The following is a 17,128-nucleotide window of genomic DNA, read 5'->3' as shown; positions in this document are numbered from 1 at the left end:
AATATAAATACAAAATTAAAACTAATTTGAGAAAGAAGAAAGAAAACAACATAACAACTGACAGGTCAAATTAGAAATCAAATAAAATACACATGCATTCACAATCACCAGATGCTTAGCAGAGTTAAAACAGGTTTTGCCTCCATTTTTTCCACATAAGAAAAGGATATTGGGGAAAGGGTATACCACTCTGCCTTGCAGAGCTGTGATTTGAAACCAAATCCCCCATCACTAAGCTGTTACCTGTTTAACACACACACACACAATGCACAAGTGAGGGTTCCTGTTCACAAATATCATGTATAGGGATGGGCTGAGAAGCTAATTCCATCCTATTTCAGTCTTGATGACACTGAATCATCAATCTGTTCTTTCTTATTTTGCACAGGTTTTTTGAAAGACCACCGAAAGTTTGCATTCATATTGTACACGTTTTGTACACACTTAAAAAAAAATTAAGCACAGATTTTTGAGTGTAGTCATCCATAAAATACATATTTGATATGTATCTTCTAACATACAGTGGTGCCTCGCAAGACGAAATTAATCCGTTCCGCGAGTCTCTTCGTCTTGCGGTTTTTTCGTCTTGCGAAGCACGGCTATTAGCGGCTTAGCGGCTATTAACGGCTTAGCGGCTTTAAGAAAAAGGAAACAAACTCACAAGAACTCGCAAGACGTTTCGTCTTGCGAAGCAAGCCCATAGGGAAATTCGTCTTGCGGAACGACTCAAAAAACAGAAAACTCTTTCGTCTAGTGAGTTTTTTGTCTTGCGAGGCATTCGTCTTGCGGGGCACCACTGTATTCCACTCACCACTTCCAATTCACCCCATTCACCAATCCTGCCTACCTGCTAACTACCTTGACAGCCCCCTTCCTCCAAACTTGACCAATCCCTCCTCCTTTTACACTTGACTAAACTCCCCTATATTTATACCTCAGCCAACCATTTGCCTATCCCCTCATGCCTCACCCCATTCCTGCCCCTCACAACCCAGCTCTTCTCCTTCCGTCACAGCTTGCCCCATCTGCACCCCCTTTTATATGAGGGTGGTAGGTGCTTCAGAAAGCAGATTGCAGAACTGTTCTCTGTAGTGTCACCCGCTGTAAAAGACCACTGAAGTTGTGTGCCACATAGAGGGAGAGAAGCTTCAGAGAGTGGTTTGTTTTCCCACTCAATGCGACTCCAATGAGGTTTGACCAGGAGGGTGGAGGTGTTTTACAGAGAGTGATTTGCCAAACTGCACTCTGAACCCTTCCCCCCATAATGATGTCCACCAGAGCCCGGAAGCCTCTTTGCTACCGCTCTCCAGGATATACACCCTTAAAGGCTATTATTATGAATAATATTAGTAGTAGTAGTAGTAGTAGTAGGCAGGAGGAGTAGGAGGGAGGAAAAAACCAGTGGCTGGATACAGAAACTCTTGTGCTAGTTAGGAATCATTTTGTAATGTGAAATGGTGTAGCTATGAAGAACTGCTTTAAGGATATGCATTCCAATCTACATTCTGAAAGTTATTGTAACTTATTCCAGTAATTACTAAAAAGCAAGGATATCAGGATATTTCCACTGGTGTTTGAAACCACAGAACAGAAAACTTTGCAAAAATAGACATTTAACATAACCAATTTCTGCTTAAAATATCTGACAGAATGGTAACAGAAAACAGATTTCAATTGCATGAATATGCACTGTTGAAAAAGATGGAGATGAGTTCAAGTGGCTGATGGTGGAAGTTTATAGCTTTGCATCTCTCTGTACCTTTTCACTGAAGTGGAAATGGAGGGGGAAACACAGCACAGAAAGAGAGAAAGAAGAGGTGAGATAGTATATCCCACTCCATAAGATCGACAGGGCACAAGTGCCATTTGGATTCTCTTATCCCACAACTGTCATCTATTATTAGTAATTTTATCTTGCTGCAGCAGAGGGAGAGGTGAAACAAGACAGACTTCTCTATCACTTTGGATGGAAATAATTGCCACTTGCCTTTCTCCCCTAGCATCTCTTAATTGTGGACACAGTCCTCTTCCAGATAAGTAATGCGGCCTAAGCACAGTAAACTGTGGAAACCTATGCTCAGTTCCATAAGATGGGTTGGCATTTGTAATATGAAACCAACACTCTCACAAAACTTCAGTTCCCATTCTGCATAGGGCAATAAGAGAAGCAGAATCATTCCCATTACAGTACTGGAATTTTGGAAAATGAGAGTAGTGGGCTTTGTTATGACTTTTACCACATCTTCTTATTGTACCAAAAATAACAGTTTGTATAAACTGGTGTTGCATTACAGAGCAGTTCAAAGATCAAAGACATTGATGGCACAATCCTAACCATGTCTTCTCAGAAATAAGTCCTATCTTATCTATCAGCTCAGATTACAGCACCACAAGACTGACGACTCTGACTTTCTTTGGTATATACACACAACAACTTTACTTTTCACCCTATAGCATCTAAATACAAGATATAAAACTGAATATGACAGACATCATTTCAAAAAGGATAAGTTGAACTGTATTACAGGCAATGAATTGTCACTGACAGCACAAGTACCAATGTCAACAACAGTTAGCAAAAGTCAACTTTGGTAAGATGTTGTGTCTCCAAGACAATAGATGCATTAATATTCTATGCACAATCTAAAGTAACAAGATGCCAATCATACAGGATTGTTCAGATTAACAGTACATATCCAACCCAATTTTGATTGAAAATTTGGCCATTTAATACATTCCATTTAAATCTTTACCAAGGATTTTAAAACCACATAGCAGTTCTGTGTCACTTCCCACAATTCTGATGCCACTTGGCATGTCAGTCAAGTTGTGCTGCCCAAATATGCACAAAATTCTTCAGATAAATTATTATTGTATGTGCTACAACATTAAAAATGTAGTAAATGTTGCAATGCATTTCTTCTTTCAGTTGTTTAAAATAATTGTGTTGCTGCAAAAAAACTTACCATTTCCCTTTATCTCCAGTCTCTTAGACAAGTTGGTTCAAGGGAGAAGGAATGTTACATTCTCTTTCTCTTGATGATTTGAGGTTAAAAACCACACATGGAGGGTTTTTTTTTTTTAAAAAAAGTGGCACTTAAAAGCAAATACTAAAATTTCCCATACAGCAACACAACACACTTATGGAAGAATAACACATTCACATCCCATACTCCCCTAGAATTTGGCAATAGCTTTTTTATTATTTATACTAAGTATCTATTCTCAACTATTTCTTTTGATTTTTCTTTCCACTTCTTCACAGACTGAACAATTGCTTTTTATGGTGCTTTTCTGAATGATTTAGCACATGTTCTGACTTTAAGTAAAACTGTGTCCCAGGCTTTGTGGAATAATAGCAAAAGCAAATGTGATTTTGTGACTCTTTCCTCACACTAATTATTTTATGCTATGGAGGTTATTAGACTGAACTATAGTTAGATAGAAAAGTAACAATAAAGCTGATTCATTTATTACTATAGAATTTTCAGAAATATTTCTTCATATAAGGATTCTCACCTGTGGATTAGTACTAAAACTGTTATCTCATCTCAGTGATTCATTGCCTGTGAAAGTCTGCTAGGAGAGATTGAGATGGGACAAACTGCAGTCTGCAAGGTTACAATGCAATCAATATGCAGATTACATCACACTCTAAATCATAATGAACAGACAAACAACCCTAGCTGTCCTTGTATCTGAGGGAAGCTGCATAACAGAAGTAGCTAATCTTAATTAAGATGAATAAGATATTAAGGAAGATCACATCTCCTATCTAAAATTTCAACCGGTCATGAAGAAATTGGGGCTTTCTGGGTATCTCATTCCTTTGAGCCAATACATTAACAATTCATTTATTTTCTACTAGACTAACTCCATGGCTTCCCTCACTGGGGGCTACAACTGCTCTCCCCAGTCTACAAATCATTCTATGACCTGTGTATGTCTGTATTTTCTTTTTGAGAATTTGTGTTGCCTGGTCCAAGGGGTCTGCATGCAGTAAAGTCAACTTTGAACATAAGAGCAGTCCTGCTGGATCATGCCAGTGGCCCACCTAGTCCAGCAAACAGATACCTATGGGAAAACTGCAAGCAGGACCAGAGCACAATAATATTCTCCCTTCCTATAATTTTCAGCAACTGGTATTCAGAAATCAAACTGTCTCCAACCAGGGAGGCAGAAAATCATAGGCACCATGGCTAATAGCCATAGCTTTATCCTCTATGAATTTGCTTAATCGTATTTTAAAGCCACCCAAGTGAGTGGCCATCACTGCTTCCTGTGGGAATGAGTTCTATAGTTTAACTACAGTATGAGCTGTGTGAAGAAGTGCTTTATTTTATCTCTCCTGATTCTTTCAGGTTCTAGTGTTATGGGAAAGGGAGAAAAAAAACTTTTCTCCAGCTACTCCATGTCATGCATAATTTTACACAGTTCTGTGATATGATCACTTGCCTTTTTTCGAAACCACAAAGTCCCAAGTGCTGCAACTTTTCCTCATAGAAGAGTTGCTCCATTTCTGTAATCATTTTGGTTGCCCTTTTCTGAACCTGTTCATGCTTATCTGAACCTGTTCAAGCCCTTTAGAGGCAAGAAGACCACAGCAGTACACAGTATTCCAAATGCACTTGCACCATAGATTTGTATAGTGGCATTATGATATTAGCAGTTCTATTCGGGGTTATTTTTCTGCTGGAACTTGCCAGAAGTCAGTTCTGGCACCTCTCAGGTGGGTACCACTGCCATTCTAAGAGAACAAGGGACATGTTCATAGTAAGTTCCAGAACCTCTTTTTCTAGAAAAAATAGCACTAATTTCAGTTCCAAACTATCACGGAACTGTCCATTTATTCTTACTCTCTACTACCTGCTACTTAACCAATTCCAAATCTACAAAAGGACCTCTCTTCTTATTCCATGACTGCTAAACTTCCTGAGGAGGAATTCCTCCAATGATTGTCTTAGTAGCTATAGGTAAAAGTGGGCTTTTCAATAAGGAGATAAAAATACTTTTGCAAAACAACTACAGAAGATGTGCATTTTACATAAAGGCGATAGCAGCAAAAAGAACCGTAAGCAGAAGTGTCAGCAATTCCAGTATTGCAATTTAAAGCATGACCTTTTCCTTATATGCTAAGCTGCTTCTTACATGGCTTTGTGAACACAATGCTGCTCTTTTTCCTCCATTATATTTGAGAGCGGGAGAGCCCTCAAGTGTTTCATATTTAATCTGGGAACGATTTTCAAAAGTTGCAATCATGGCAGAAAACTCTACGTGGCAGAGGTATATCTGCTGCTTTCAGTTTGTTTCTTTTCTTGTTGGCAAAAGTATATATGAAACCAGAACAGTAAGATATAGATCATACTACTCTTGGACTGTGAGAAAATGGAATCACTTGGAACAGTGACTCTGTGTGCATGTAGATGTGTCCTTCTTAATTCATATGCTCTTTGTCTCCAGTTACCTATCATGGAACTATTGTCTATGAATTGCCTAAAAGAAGGCAGTGGAGGACATAGTGAAGAAGAATGAACAAGAGGAAGTGGTTATTTTTTAAAAGAAAACAAGTCAGAATAAAGTTAGGGAAATGAGAGTAGGGCTAAGGCTAAAGAAGGTAAGGATGTGGGAGAAGCAACAATGCTACAAAAATAGTTAAAGAAAGGTACATTATATTACATGAATTAGCATGGCAGAAAAAAGAATAGGAAAGGATATAACAGGCAGGATATTTTGTTTTTGTTGACAAAACAGCCTTATAGCAGTAAACCATGTGAAAATGGGATTGTATCTGCCTAAATACAATATACGATACGATATACGATGTCTTTATTGTCACTGTCCCATGCAGAACAATGAAATTGGAAAAAAAAAATCAGATTAAAAGTAAAGGTAAAGGTACCCCGACTGTTAGGTCCAGTCGCGGACGACTCTGGGGTTGCGTGCTCATCTTGCTCTATAGGCCGAGGGAGCCAGCGTTTGTCCACAGACAGCTTTCGGGTCATGTGGCCAGCATGACAAAGCTTCTTCTGGCAAACCAGAGCAGCGCACGGAAACGCCGTTTACCTTCCCGCCAGAGCAGTACCTATTTATCTACTTGCACTTTGACATGCTTTCGAACTGCTAGGTTGGCAGGAGCTGGGACTGAAAAACAGGAGCTCACCCCGTCATGGGGATTCGAACTGCCGACCTTCTGATTGGTGTCCATGTACTTACTCGTCTACTTATTTCAGTGGGTCTCTTCTGAATATGCCTTAGCTGGCTAGAACCCAGAGAGTTTTATTCATATTTGTCTTACCTTGCCCCTTTCATAAATGTTGACAATATGATATGAACACCTTTGACAACATCATCCTTCCACCACACAGAAAAGAAAGCAGCACATACACTGTGCACACCAATAAGTAGCACCTTGAATAAAATAAAATAAATAAAATAAAATAAAATAATGTTGTATTCCAAATCTTGAGAGAAGGAAAACCCATTATGCTAAGAACCTGTGCAAGTGTGCTTCTCAGTTGCTATGGAAACATTTGTCCTGAGTTTAACAGAACAGTAGACATGAGGGGCAATGCTCTGTGATAGCATAGCAATAAGAAAAACTTTCTCAAAGTTTCTGCTTGCTACTTGCAACTCACCTAGAGTAGTCAGGTATGAATTATCAAAAATAAGGAATTGTGTCACCAAAAAGAGCACCAATCTGCATAAAATGTGCATGTGGAATACACATTTGGGAATGATTACTGTAATTTAAATAGAAATACATTTCATCATAGCTGGGAAGAAGCCGTGTGACCTGTATCCCTGCCCAATCTGCTAACCAGGTGCTGCTAACACTGGGTGGGGATTTTCAAGGCTCCTGGTCTCCAATTTTATGGTTCCTTATCTTTAAACTAGACTGGACTAGACAGCCCTCAAACACAGTATATGTGCAGTTTCCTATATAGAAATTGTCATCAGATACAATGGGAGGAGGGAGGAGTGTAAAGCAGTCCTTATTTAGCTAGAGTTAAGACTACTAGGCTAGTGCCAATTTATGAATTGTCCATGGCAGACTGTCCATAACACCATTGCCAATTAAGTAATGAGAAACACAGAAGACTAAGAATTATTCACAAGACAAGCAGCGTGTATACTTTAAATTCATTTGAAAGCATGGAGCTCCAGTTGCGTCTTAAAAGAGCTTCTGAGGAGTGCATATCAGCTTAAACCATATCTAAGATTTGTTTTTATTAATCCCCCATATTGTTTTATTTCCCCATCTGTATTACATCCCTTGTTTTTAGTTTTGTTTATTTAATATCTTTGCAAAACCACCAGATGGCATTGCAGTGCTCAATTATTTTATTAGGCATTCCTTATACAAAGAATTGATAGAAACCATTTGAATCTTCCTTTTCTGGTCTACTTCCCATTTGATTAGTATTTCAACTCTCCATTAGCAACAAATCTCAATTCTCTTTAATAGGTGCCTAGTGGCTCAATCAGGAGGAGGAATATAATAAAATTTAATAAACATCACTTCTTTCTGGAATGTATGCAGAGGAAATTATAGCAACCATGCTGGAGTTAAACAAAATTCTTGCAAATTACCAGGGATGTAAAACATGTGCCTACCAAGAAGCACATTTGTTTTTATTTTGGCTTAGACTTTAATTTGAGTTGCACAATAAGATACCTTCAGAGAAACCATGGGAGCCAAGCTATTTAGAACACACTTCAATAAAGTTGGCTAAACATAAATAAGAGGCATAGCTAGTTGCTAATGGAACCACCACAGGTTTCTTTTCTGTTTTAGAAATAGGTTCTTTCACTTCCAAGCTCTCTTTAAAAATCACCCAACAAACTGGCAAAGTTGTCTGTGGGGCAGGGTACATACTTTGAACTTGAAAGACCTTATTCAGCTTCAAAACAGGAACACACATCAGTATGCTGTCTTTTTATGTTGTTATTTAGAAAATTTGGTGTATATATATTTGGCATATCACAATATGTATCTGATATGGAGTTCCAGCATCCACTCAAAATGTACAAAACACAAAACATTCTCATATGTCACACTGGGAAACACATTTAAATGAATTCATTTCACACTTTTTGTGTCACATACACTGTATATTAAGGAAACAAATGGAAGCTATCAAATATGTTATCCACTATAATATCACTAGGATGCCTTGTCAAAGCTAAAAAAAATATGCAGGTAAAATTCAGAATTAAGCATGACCTCTGAAGACAGCTATGCAATATTATCTATTTACAAATTAGAAAATAATCGCATCATCCATTGTGACTGACAGGGGAAAAACCCAACACATTTCTATCCCTAAGAAAAGAAAAGAAAAGAAAAGAAAAGAAAAGAAAAGAAAAGATAAAAGCAGGAACTAGCTAAAGCCCAACAGGTCATGTCTGAGGGAAGGAGTGGTGGGGAGCACAAAAAATAATCATGCTGCACTGAAGCAGTAGATTGCACTATATATTTCCTAACTCTACCTGCCCAACAAAACCCTTGGACAGCTAGAGTGCCTGGCAAATCAGAGCCAGAGCCAATCATGTGTCAATGTGATGTTCCACAAAAATACCCAATTGGCCCTTTCCTTTCAGTCCCCCTCAGAGAGAGCAATTTAGCAATATGTGCCTAATAACAGTGGTGCAAAGCACAAAAAGGTCACTAAGAATGGACATGACACCAGGCCTTGAACTGGGAACTCATGGACAGAATTTGGGACCTGGAACCATGTCCACAAGAAAGGGCTTCAGAGCCTCTTCACAGAGAGAAGAGGAGTGTGCAATATCAGTCTCAGTACTTAGTGGATATTGTGAAATGTCTGGATTGACTAGACCTATAATGGATACTAGAAATCTAGCATTCACCCCTTGCTTTGAGAACAAGAGAAGTACTTTATGAGTATGGCACAAAAGAATCCAAGCTTTAGTATCTGTTCTGAGGTATATGTCAGGCACAGGTTCAGGAATAATCACCCATAGCCTCAGCATCAACCAGATGTTGTACTGCCAACTGCCATCAGCCCCAGCAAGCACATCCAGTGGTCAGGGATTATGGGAGTTGGACTCCAACAGTCTTGAGGGTCACAGGTACATCATCCTTGATCTACAAGGACCATGACACATCTGGTTCTACAAGCATCATTGAACAGCATTATGCTCAAAGCAGACCCATTGACAACATCGGCTGAAAACCAAAGAACAGGAGACAATGGGCTTGAGTAGAGTGTTGGTCAAGAAAATACTTGGCTCTGACCTAGAAGCTTATACTCCTAAATTGTCTCCAGTGACCAACCTGGAAGCAACAAACAAACAAAAACAAGCACCACTAATGGTGACTACAAATGTACTGGTTCAACTAGAGTTTTTTGTTTTTGCTTTATTATGAATTTCTAGCACTATATCCTAATACAAGCATAACCACAGATAAGGAAGACAATGTACTAGTGCCCACAATTCATTGCTGCCCAATGATAAGAAAGCTTCCAAGTCCTATAAGCAGCCAATCAACCACAACCTGAAATGAGACTCCAAAAATCATTTCATCAATCCCACAAATAGTAAAGGCAGAAGAACTGAGAACGAAAGAAAAAATGTAGGAGATGCAGGTCATGGAGATGGAAAATTCCAAGAGCACCAATCTATCTTGATATGCCTATTTATTGCAGTGGTCCTCAAAGAATGCTTGCATAAAAGGATTCAGTCTTTACCTGACTACCTGTCTCTAAGCATCTTCAACCTGAAATATTTGTCCTCTGGAATGATGGCTCCCTGTGCTTCAAGACTCCCCAGTGCTACTATCTTTTTGCTGACCAGTGCTGTTTCTTTCAAAAAATGTGAAACATTTTGAGTAGTTTGGGATGCACCTGTGTTATATAGATAACAAGAGGAAGTTACATTTTATTTTGAAAAAGTACTTTTAGGCGGGGGTTTAGCAAACCCTGCTTCATACCTAACAGAAGGTGACGTTTACAATCCTATACACACTTAGTAGGCAGCATGCTGCACTTAGTATCAGAGGTTTTACATTTCAATAGACATGTACAGAATCCCACTGTTTATGCTTAAGAATAAGTTCTACTGGGCATGATTCTGAGTAAATATGCATAGGGTTTGTGTGTAAGACAGTGATGGCCAAACTTGGCCCTCCAGCTGTTTTGGGACTACAATTCCAATCATCCCTGATTACTGGTCCTGTTAGCTAGGGATGATGGGAGTTGTAGTCCCAAAACAGCTGGAGGGCCAAGTTTGGCCATCACTGATGTAAGAGATGCAAATACAGGTTGTTTCTTTCCAGAATACTGTAATATAGGGAGTTCAATCCCAAACAGTGTTTCTTCCCAACCTATAACTTTGATACGCATTGACTCAGAAGGCTGTGGATTAGAACAGAGTCCTCACAAACTTTAGCAATTAAAATAACCATGCAGAAGTTTCTGTGCTGAGGTTAGAGCTCTTCCTTGAAGATATTCATGATGTTACTATTACATTGGATCCTTCTTTTGCAGTTTTTTTTTTAAAAAAAAACTTCTGAGAAAGAAGTGAAATGTCCTGGGGGTGAGGAAATCTGCTCAATTCTGGTATCAAGAAATATTTTTCAAAAGATACATCTTCATATGACTTTAAAGGTTTGCCTTTAAAAAAAATATGAAATAGATACTCCCAACACAAGTTTCATGCTTTCAATTTCAGTGCTAAGAACCATTCTTCATAAAGACAAATTTACTCAGCACAGCTGTAAAACTTTGCCTTTGAAAGAGAATGTTGAATTTCTCATGAACAAAGTCACAACTGGGCTTTCTATTTTAAGCTGTTTCTTCAATTAAGCAATGGGGAAGAACCCAATATGAAAAGTTACACAACCTTTGTTACCTTAATCTGGTGGATTTTATTAAACTTGGAGTGTCTGAGACACATACATAACAGCAGAACATGGAGGCTGCAACACTTATCTGAAAGGAGGTAAAAGCTCAAAGGCACAGTATTTCTTTCAGTGTGTTGAATAGTTGTTTCCATTAAAATGAATGGGGTAGCTTGGGAGCAGGAGTTGTGTGTGCACCTCAAAGGGAATCCAAGTTGTTTTCTCAGGAAACACATTCAATGTTAATTTTTAAAAGCCTCACATCTGGGTTTATGACTGCACTATGTAAAATGTTAAAAATATATTTAAAAGAAGAAGAAGTTACGATGAAGCCATGTATATGTTGCACACATACCCTTATCTATTTTGCTTAATGATTTCACAGAATAGGGGAGAAAGCAGGCTCAAGAATCTGTTTTGTAAAAATGCCATCAAGCTGAGTATTGAATAATATACAGAAATTTGTCTCTTTGTTTATCTTGTTTTTAGAAAGAGTTCCTTATGCCAACAGAGAAGCAAAAAACAAAGCTTGTGTCTTTGCATAAACAAAGTGTGTGCTTTGAATTGCTTAAAAGACCATCACTTTTTATTAAAGAGGTGAAAAACACACATCGAAACATCTCATCGCCCTACATTTTTCACAACTTGTTGTCTGATCTTCTGAAGAAATCAGCATTAATCACTAGGTGCAGGAATCAAGAATTGAGTAAACAACTTTTGTTTTGTCTTATGAGTTCACCACAGATACAGATTTCAGGAACAAGTTGGAAACCATTTTAATATCAAACCAGTATTTTATTAACAAAATAAAAGCAGAATTCTAAGCATTATAGCAATTAACATGTATATAAGAAATGGTTTGTTAGAACTTCTTTTCCTCTTCAAGAGTTTGTGGGAACTGAGGTTCAAAATCACACTCATTAATGCAGATAAAATATAATTTATAACATAGTAATCATCTTTCCAGACAGGTTGGGAACATAGTCTGGGAGGCATAAGGCAGGCATTTAATTGCAGATGCAGATGGACTGTTGTTTAGGCAAAGAACTGAGCATCAACACTGGTGAACTACTGGGAGAAACAGGGGTGTGCCTGACAAGACAGGTCTGTTGAACCATCTCCCATAAATTGGGTAGCAAAAAGCAAATAAAAAAATTAAGAAACCATGGAGAATGTGAATAACTGAATTAAAATATCAGTCGTGTTTGTAGCAAACCAGTACCACCATCTTAACCAGCTGTTTAGAGAGATCTTTGTTTAAAAGATACACTGTTTTATCCAAAGTTTATTTGATTTGATTCAGGGGCATAGATTCTGGAGATTTTTATTAAATGCATTCCAGTGTTTCAAAGATACTGAGGCATGGTATGAAATGGCATTCAACATCATAAACTTATTCTCATATGAAACAAGGAAAACATATCATTTTATTGTATAAAGTTCAACACCTGTAAGTTCAATCAAAGACAATGCTGAAAACTGTTATACCTTCAGAAATAAGTCTGAATTCATGCCAAGCCATCATCAAAAGGATGTGGTTAAGACACAACATTCAATATAGCTTACAAAAAACATTGTTGTCACATATATGGTATCCTTAAATAAAATGATCAATACTTAGTGTCCAATGGACCACAAAGCTATCCTAGAGGAGCTCAAGGAAGATTCAAGCACACAGATTCAAAAAATATAGTCAAACATATTGAACTGACCACAAAGAGATACCCACATAATATTCTTTTAAGCATTCTAACTTCAGGTTTGTTTTTGTTTTTTTAACAGAGTCAGCATATTGATTATAAATGGCTGCAACTTTGTAGGAATCCCTTTTACCTGTGAAAAGAACTCCCCTCTTGAGATCGTTTTGCCCCACAACCCTTTGGGAAAGTAGCAAACACATTAATAAAGGATGGGTGTACAGAGAAGGGCAAGGCATTCCCATGGCCAACATAACTTTTCTAATGCTTCTGAGCATGTAGTTGTGTGTAGCTTACTAGGTAAAACAGAAGTGCATAGAAACTAGCTTTTGCGCCACAACTAGCCATGTACAACAACACACAATCAGCACCAGATAGGAATGAAAGTCCTGCGAAGCAATGCTGGTAGCCATGGAACTTCTAATGCAGTAGGAATGACCTCAGTAACAAACCCTTTTGACTACAAAACCATTTAAAGGCTATGCCTTCAGCAATGTCTTCAGGTAGTCGAATTTGACACCAAGAAATCACATTCACAAGTAACTCCCCTTCATCTGTTATAAATATGAAGGACATCAGTGGCAGGACTGTGCAGCAGCACTAAGCCTGCTCCCTCACATCTTCCATCTTTTCAGCATGAATGCCTGAAGAGGATCCCTCTGCACATGAGCAGCTGCTTATGTGTAAGGGCTCTGCTCTTCAGACACTTGTGCCTGATGTGCAGAAATGAGTGGTGGATCTAGCTCAATGGATGATGCTGGAAGGAGGGTGGTAGCACAGTTGGTATAATGAACTTAAGATGCAGCCCTAAAAATGGCACCAAAGCAACTTCAGATCAAGCCTGGGAAAAGATGAAGATGGAAAAACCAACGTGAAAGACTGGATATAATTTTTAAGGGCTTTCTGACACCTAGAAGCCACCTTGAAATAGTTCAAATGCAACAATTCAGTGCAGCACTGATTGACCACAAACCTATTCCTTTCAGACCATTCCCAACTCCAAATCAATTTCATTAATTTGCCAAAGTAGCAGAGTGCTAACTATGAAGTTGTTTTAGAAACTGAGTCAAAAACATTCATGTAGAAGCTATATATAACCATAGAAAGGGGAAGAATGGTTGCAAGTGCCTATATAAACTACAGAGCTCGATATAGTCTGTGTATAGATATAGCATATGTTTCTAGATGCTATCATATGGCCTGATCTCTGCACAGAACATTATATGACCAATTCATACATTTCCAAATCCAAACAGCACTTTCCAAATGTCTCTACAAATGCATTGCCCTAATTAATGGAAAAGAGAATGTCTTCTTACCTGAGCCCCTTTTGGTCACAACCTTCAAACTCTGAACAAGAGTAGCATACAAGAGAATTAAGTGAGGAATAGGAGCTTTCATCTTCCAGCTCTCCAAGGCTGTTCCCTGAAGCAGAAGGAAAAGATACATTTTGTTATGTTTGCTTCATTTTCGCTGAAATATAATTTTTGACATTAAACAAAGGAAACTTCAATAGATTGTATCAGTTCATCTCATGTGGTAATTTTCTACCTACTATTGAGGAAAGTTCCAGAAATCAGAATGAAATTTATTATTATGCAGAAATCAGAAATACAAAGTTCCTATTTCAGTGATAACTGCTCTTGTTAAAAGGAAGAAAAATTGCAACCACATTACAATATACAGTCACATGTGCTTTAGCACATTGAAATCAATGGGCTTTAGTGCCTTTAGCTCTGTGCTGGATTACGGCTTACAACTTTATACTTAGCATGAATATTTTATTGAGCAATCTTCTGCAATGTGGAAATTAAACTCTATTCCAAAATCAGTCTGCAAATCTGATTCCTTAAGCCTTCAATACATCATCCATCTGTAGCCTCCTAGAGGCAAAATATTGGTTTATTTTTTAGATAGTTCCCTATATTGGAAGAAAAATGTGCTCCTATGCAATTAGCTATTAGAATTATAGAGCTATTGAGAGCCTGAAGGCTAATATTGCCCTCCTGAAGCCAAGGCTGCTCTCTTGCACTGAGACTGGAACACACTTAGACAGCGTATGGAGCATTCATGAACTGCAGAAATTAACACCTGCACACAAATAAGGGGGAGTGGGATCACACCTGTGGGCTTCACTTGATAACTAGGTATTCAAGGTCCCAAACCTATGTCTATGGGCTCCCTACTTGCAATCAGAGATTGTATAGGTCCCTGTACAAGCGAGACCTTGAACACTTAGAAGTGGGGTGTGGGCCAGTGGGCATGATGCCAGTTTCTACACCTGCATAGGGCTTTAAATTAATTCATACAACAAATCTTACATTATTCAGATTGAAGTGTAACAAACACAGTGAGAAAGAATTGGAGAGTCATGCTACAGAGAAAGATGAAAAGTCCACATACACTATTATGCCTATTTTGAAAGAAAAAAGATAACAAACAGAGGGATGGGGGAGAACTGTCAGTTTTTCTAATGCAGCTTTCATTTATTTTATTTTTTTTAAGAACTAAGAACATCAAACTTCCAAAAAGCATTATTATAGCCTTAAAGAAGATGAGAAAGCTGGAAAATGTGGCTTGACAGTCACTTTTTCTACCAGTTTAGAAACATAATACTTATATCTTTCACGTCTACAAGATTAGTAGTTTGGGGACTGCCCTCGAGAACCTCAAAGTATGTAAAAGTAACACATTCCAATTAATCAAGCAGTGGCTCTATGACCACGAAAGACAGCGCTTGTTACCTCATACTCCAATATCTTGTTAGGTATCACAACATCCTACGGAACCTGTGCCAACTATCTAAAAGATCTACTCCTCCCTTCCCATCAAAGAGCCTTTATACTTGCAAGACTAAATGCTTCCCCTTCCTCCGTGACCAAAGGCAGATGCTCACACATTCGATTTCAAGCCTGTTTGGGTGCCTGCCATCAAGAAGTACCTGATTCAATGGACCACATTCTCTTAGATTGCCCTTTACACAGCAGACCTCGCCAACTGATGCTGAGCAAAATGTTGGACATCCGGCCCACAATTCCGAGAAGAAGCCAAATAAGGTTTCTCCTGGCAGATCAGGAGAAAGGTATTACTGCTTTAGTAGCTTCCTTTTTAGCCGCAATTTTACCTGAAAGGGTTCTCAACGAACTATCCTTTCAGGATATAGACATGGCATAGCTAAATATTCAAATGCACACGATCATAGTTTGACCTTATAACCCTTGATAGCTTCACCCTTGTCTTTTTATTATTCCAGTTACTTGAAGTGTTTTATACTGTGATGCCAATAAAGGTATTTGATTGATTGATTGATTGATTGATTGATTGATACAAGATTAGAGGCAATACCACTAGACCCCCCTGTAGGGGGCAAAAGGAGACAGAATCCTTGGGGTAATAAAATTCTACTCCACCCTTTTAAACCAAAAATGTCAGTGTTACAGACCTAGATGGTAGGAGGGAAATGCAAGGTGATTAAAGAAAGAAAAAATCTGTTCCATGTCAATACTCAGCCCCAGATATTGGTATTACAGGGAACCAGGCAGAGGGCCTTCTCGGTAGTGGCACCTGCCCTGTGGAACGCCCTCCCATCAGATGTCAAAGAGAACAACAATTACCAGACTTTTAGAAGACATCTGAAGGCAGCTCTGTTTAGGGAAGCTTTTAATGTTTGATGCATTACTGTATTTTAATATTTTGTTGGAAGCTGCCCAGAGTGGCTGGGGAAGCCCAGGCAGATGGGCGGGGTATAAATAAATTATTATTATTATTATTATTATTATTATTATTATTATTATTATTATTAAGCATTTCTATACAATTTTAAGAGTATAAATAAAAGCTACTTATGCAGAGGTGAAGCAGAACAGATGCAACTTAAGCTATGTCAAACTATATTGCTGTGTGATACTGCAGGCCTGAATTGTACGCTTCTGTAACCAAAATTCCATTTTTCAGTCAGTGCACTAAGTGATGCTGCAGGAAATCCTGATGCTGATATCTTCAGTCTTCATGATACTAGAGAGAGTCAGCTCCTTGCTCAGCATGAGCCTAACAAATACCGTCCAAAAGAATGAGTGACTTTTACATAGCACTTTAAGATCAACGGATATAGTGAGATTGCAAAACAGAGCCGAGCATGCTCATTACGGTCGGCCTGCTGAAGAGAACATCTCCTATTGAAAAAGGAAATATAAAACTATAAAGCCTTGCCATAATAAAAACTGAAGACAAAGCCTGGTGTCAGAGAAGGCAACAAAGAGCACACAAGAAAGGCCTTTGGCAGATAAAATTCCTATTCATCATCTCTGTAGCCACTAACATTTATGAGAGCCACTTACGCATGTGAGAAGAAAAAAAGAACTTCACAAAACTAGGAGGAGGGCACCAATTTGTATAAACTCTGCAAGTGTTGATGTTTATGCATAGATACAAATTTAGAGCTGATTTCTATTCTTTAAATACAAATTCATACATTTACATAGTAGGGGAGACTGTGAATAGGTGTTCTGTGTCCCTATTCCATCTCCCAGTCCAGGAGCAGCTGGCAGGCATTTTCAAGGCCTCTGCT

General features: G+C 38.4%; 1 protein-coding gene across 4 annotated transcripts in view; it reads right to left on the bottom strand.

Moving 5' to 3' along the window:
• Positions 1-17,128, bottom strand: part of IL1RAPL1 (interleukin 1 receptor accessory protein like 1) — a 653,181-nt gene that overhangs the window by 534,036 nt on the left and 102,017 nt on the right. For all 4 annotated transcript variants that reach the window (XM_081197783.1, XM_081197780.1, XM_081197781.1 and 1 more), the window contains one exon: positions 13,881-13,986. In XM_081197783.1, coding sequence (XP_081053909.1) covers positions 13,881-13,962 — 82 coding nt within the window. In that variant the 5' untranslated portion in view covers positions 13,963-13,986. The remainder of the gene's footprint in view (positions 1-13,880; positions 13,987-17,128) is intronic.

Source organism: Podarcis bocagei, assembly GCF_964188305.1.
Source record: "Podarcis bocagei genome assembly, chromosome: 6".
Taxonomy (NCBI): Eukaryota; Metazoa; Chordata; class Lepidosauria; order Squamata; family Lacertidae; genus Podarcis; species Podarcis bocagei.
This window is presented reverse-complemented; position numbering and strand designations above follow the sequence as displayed.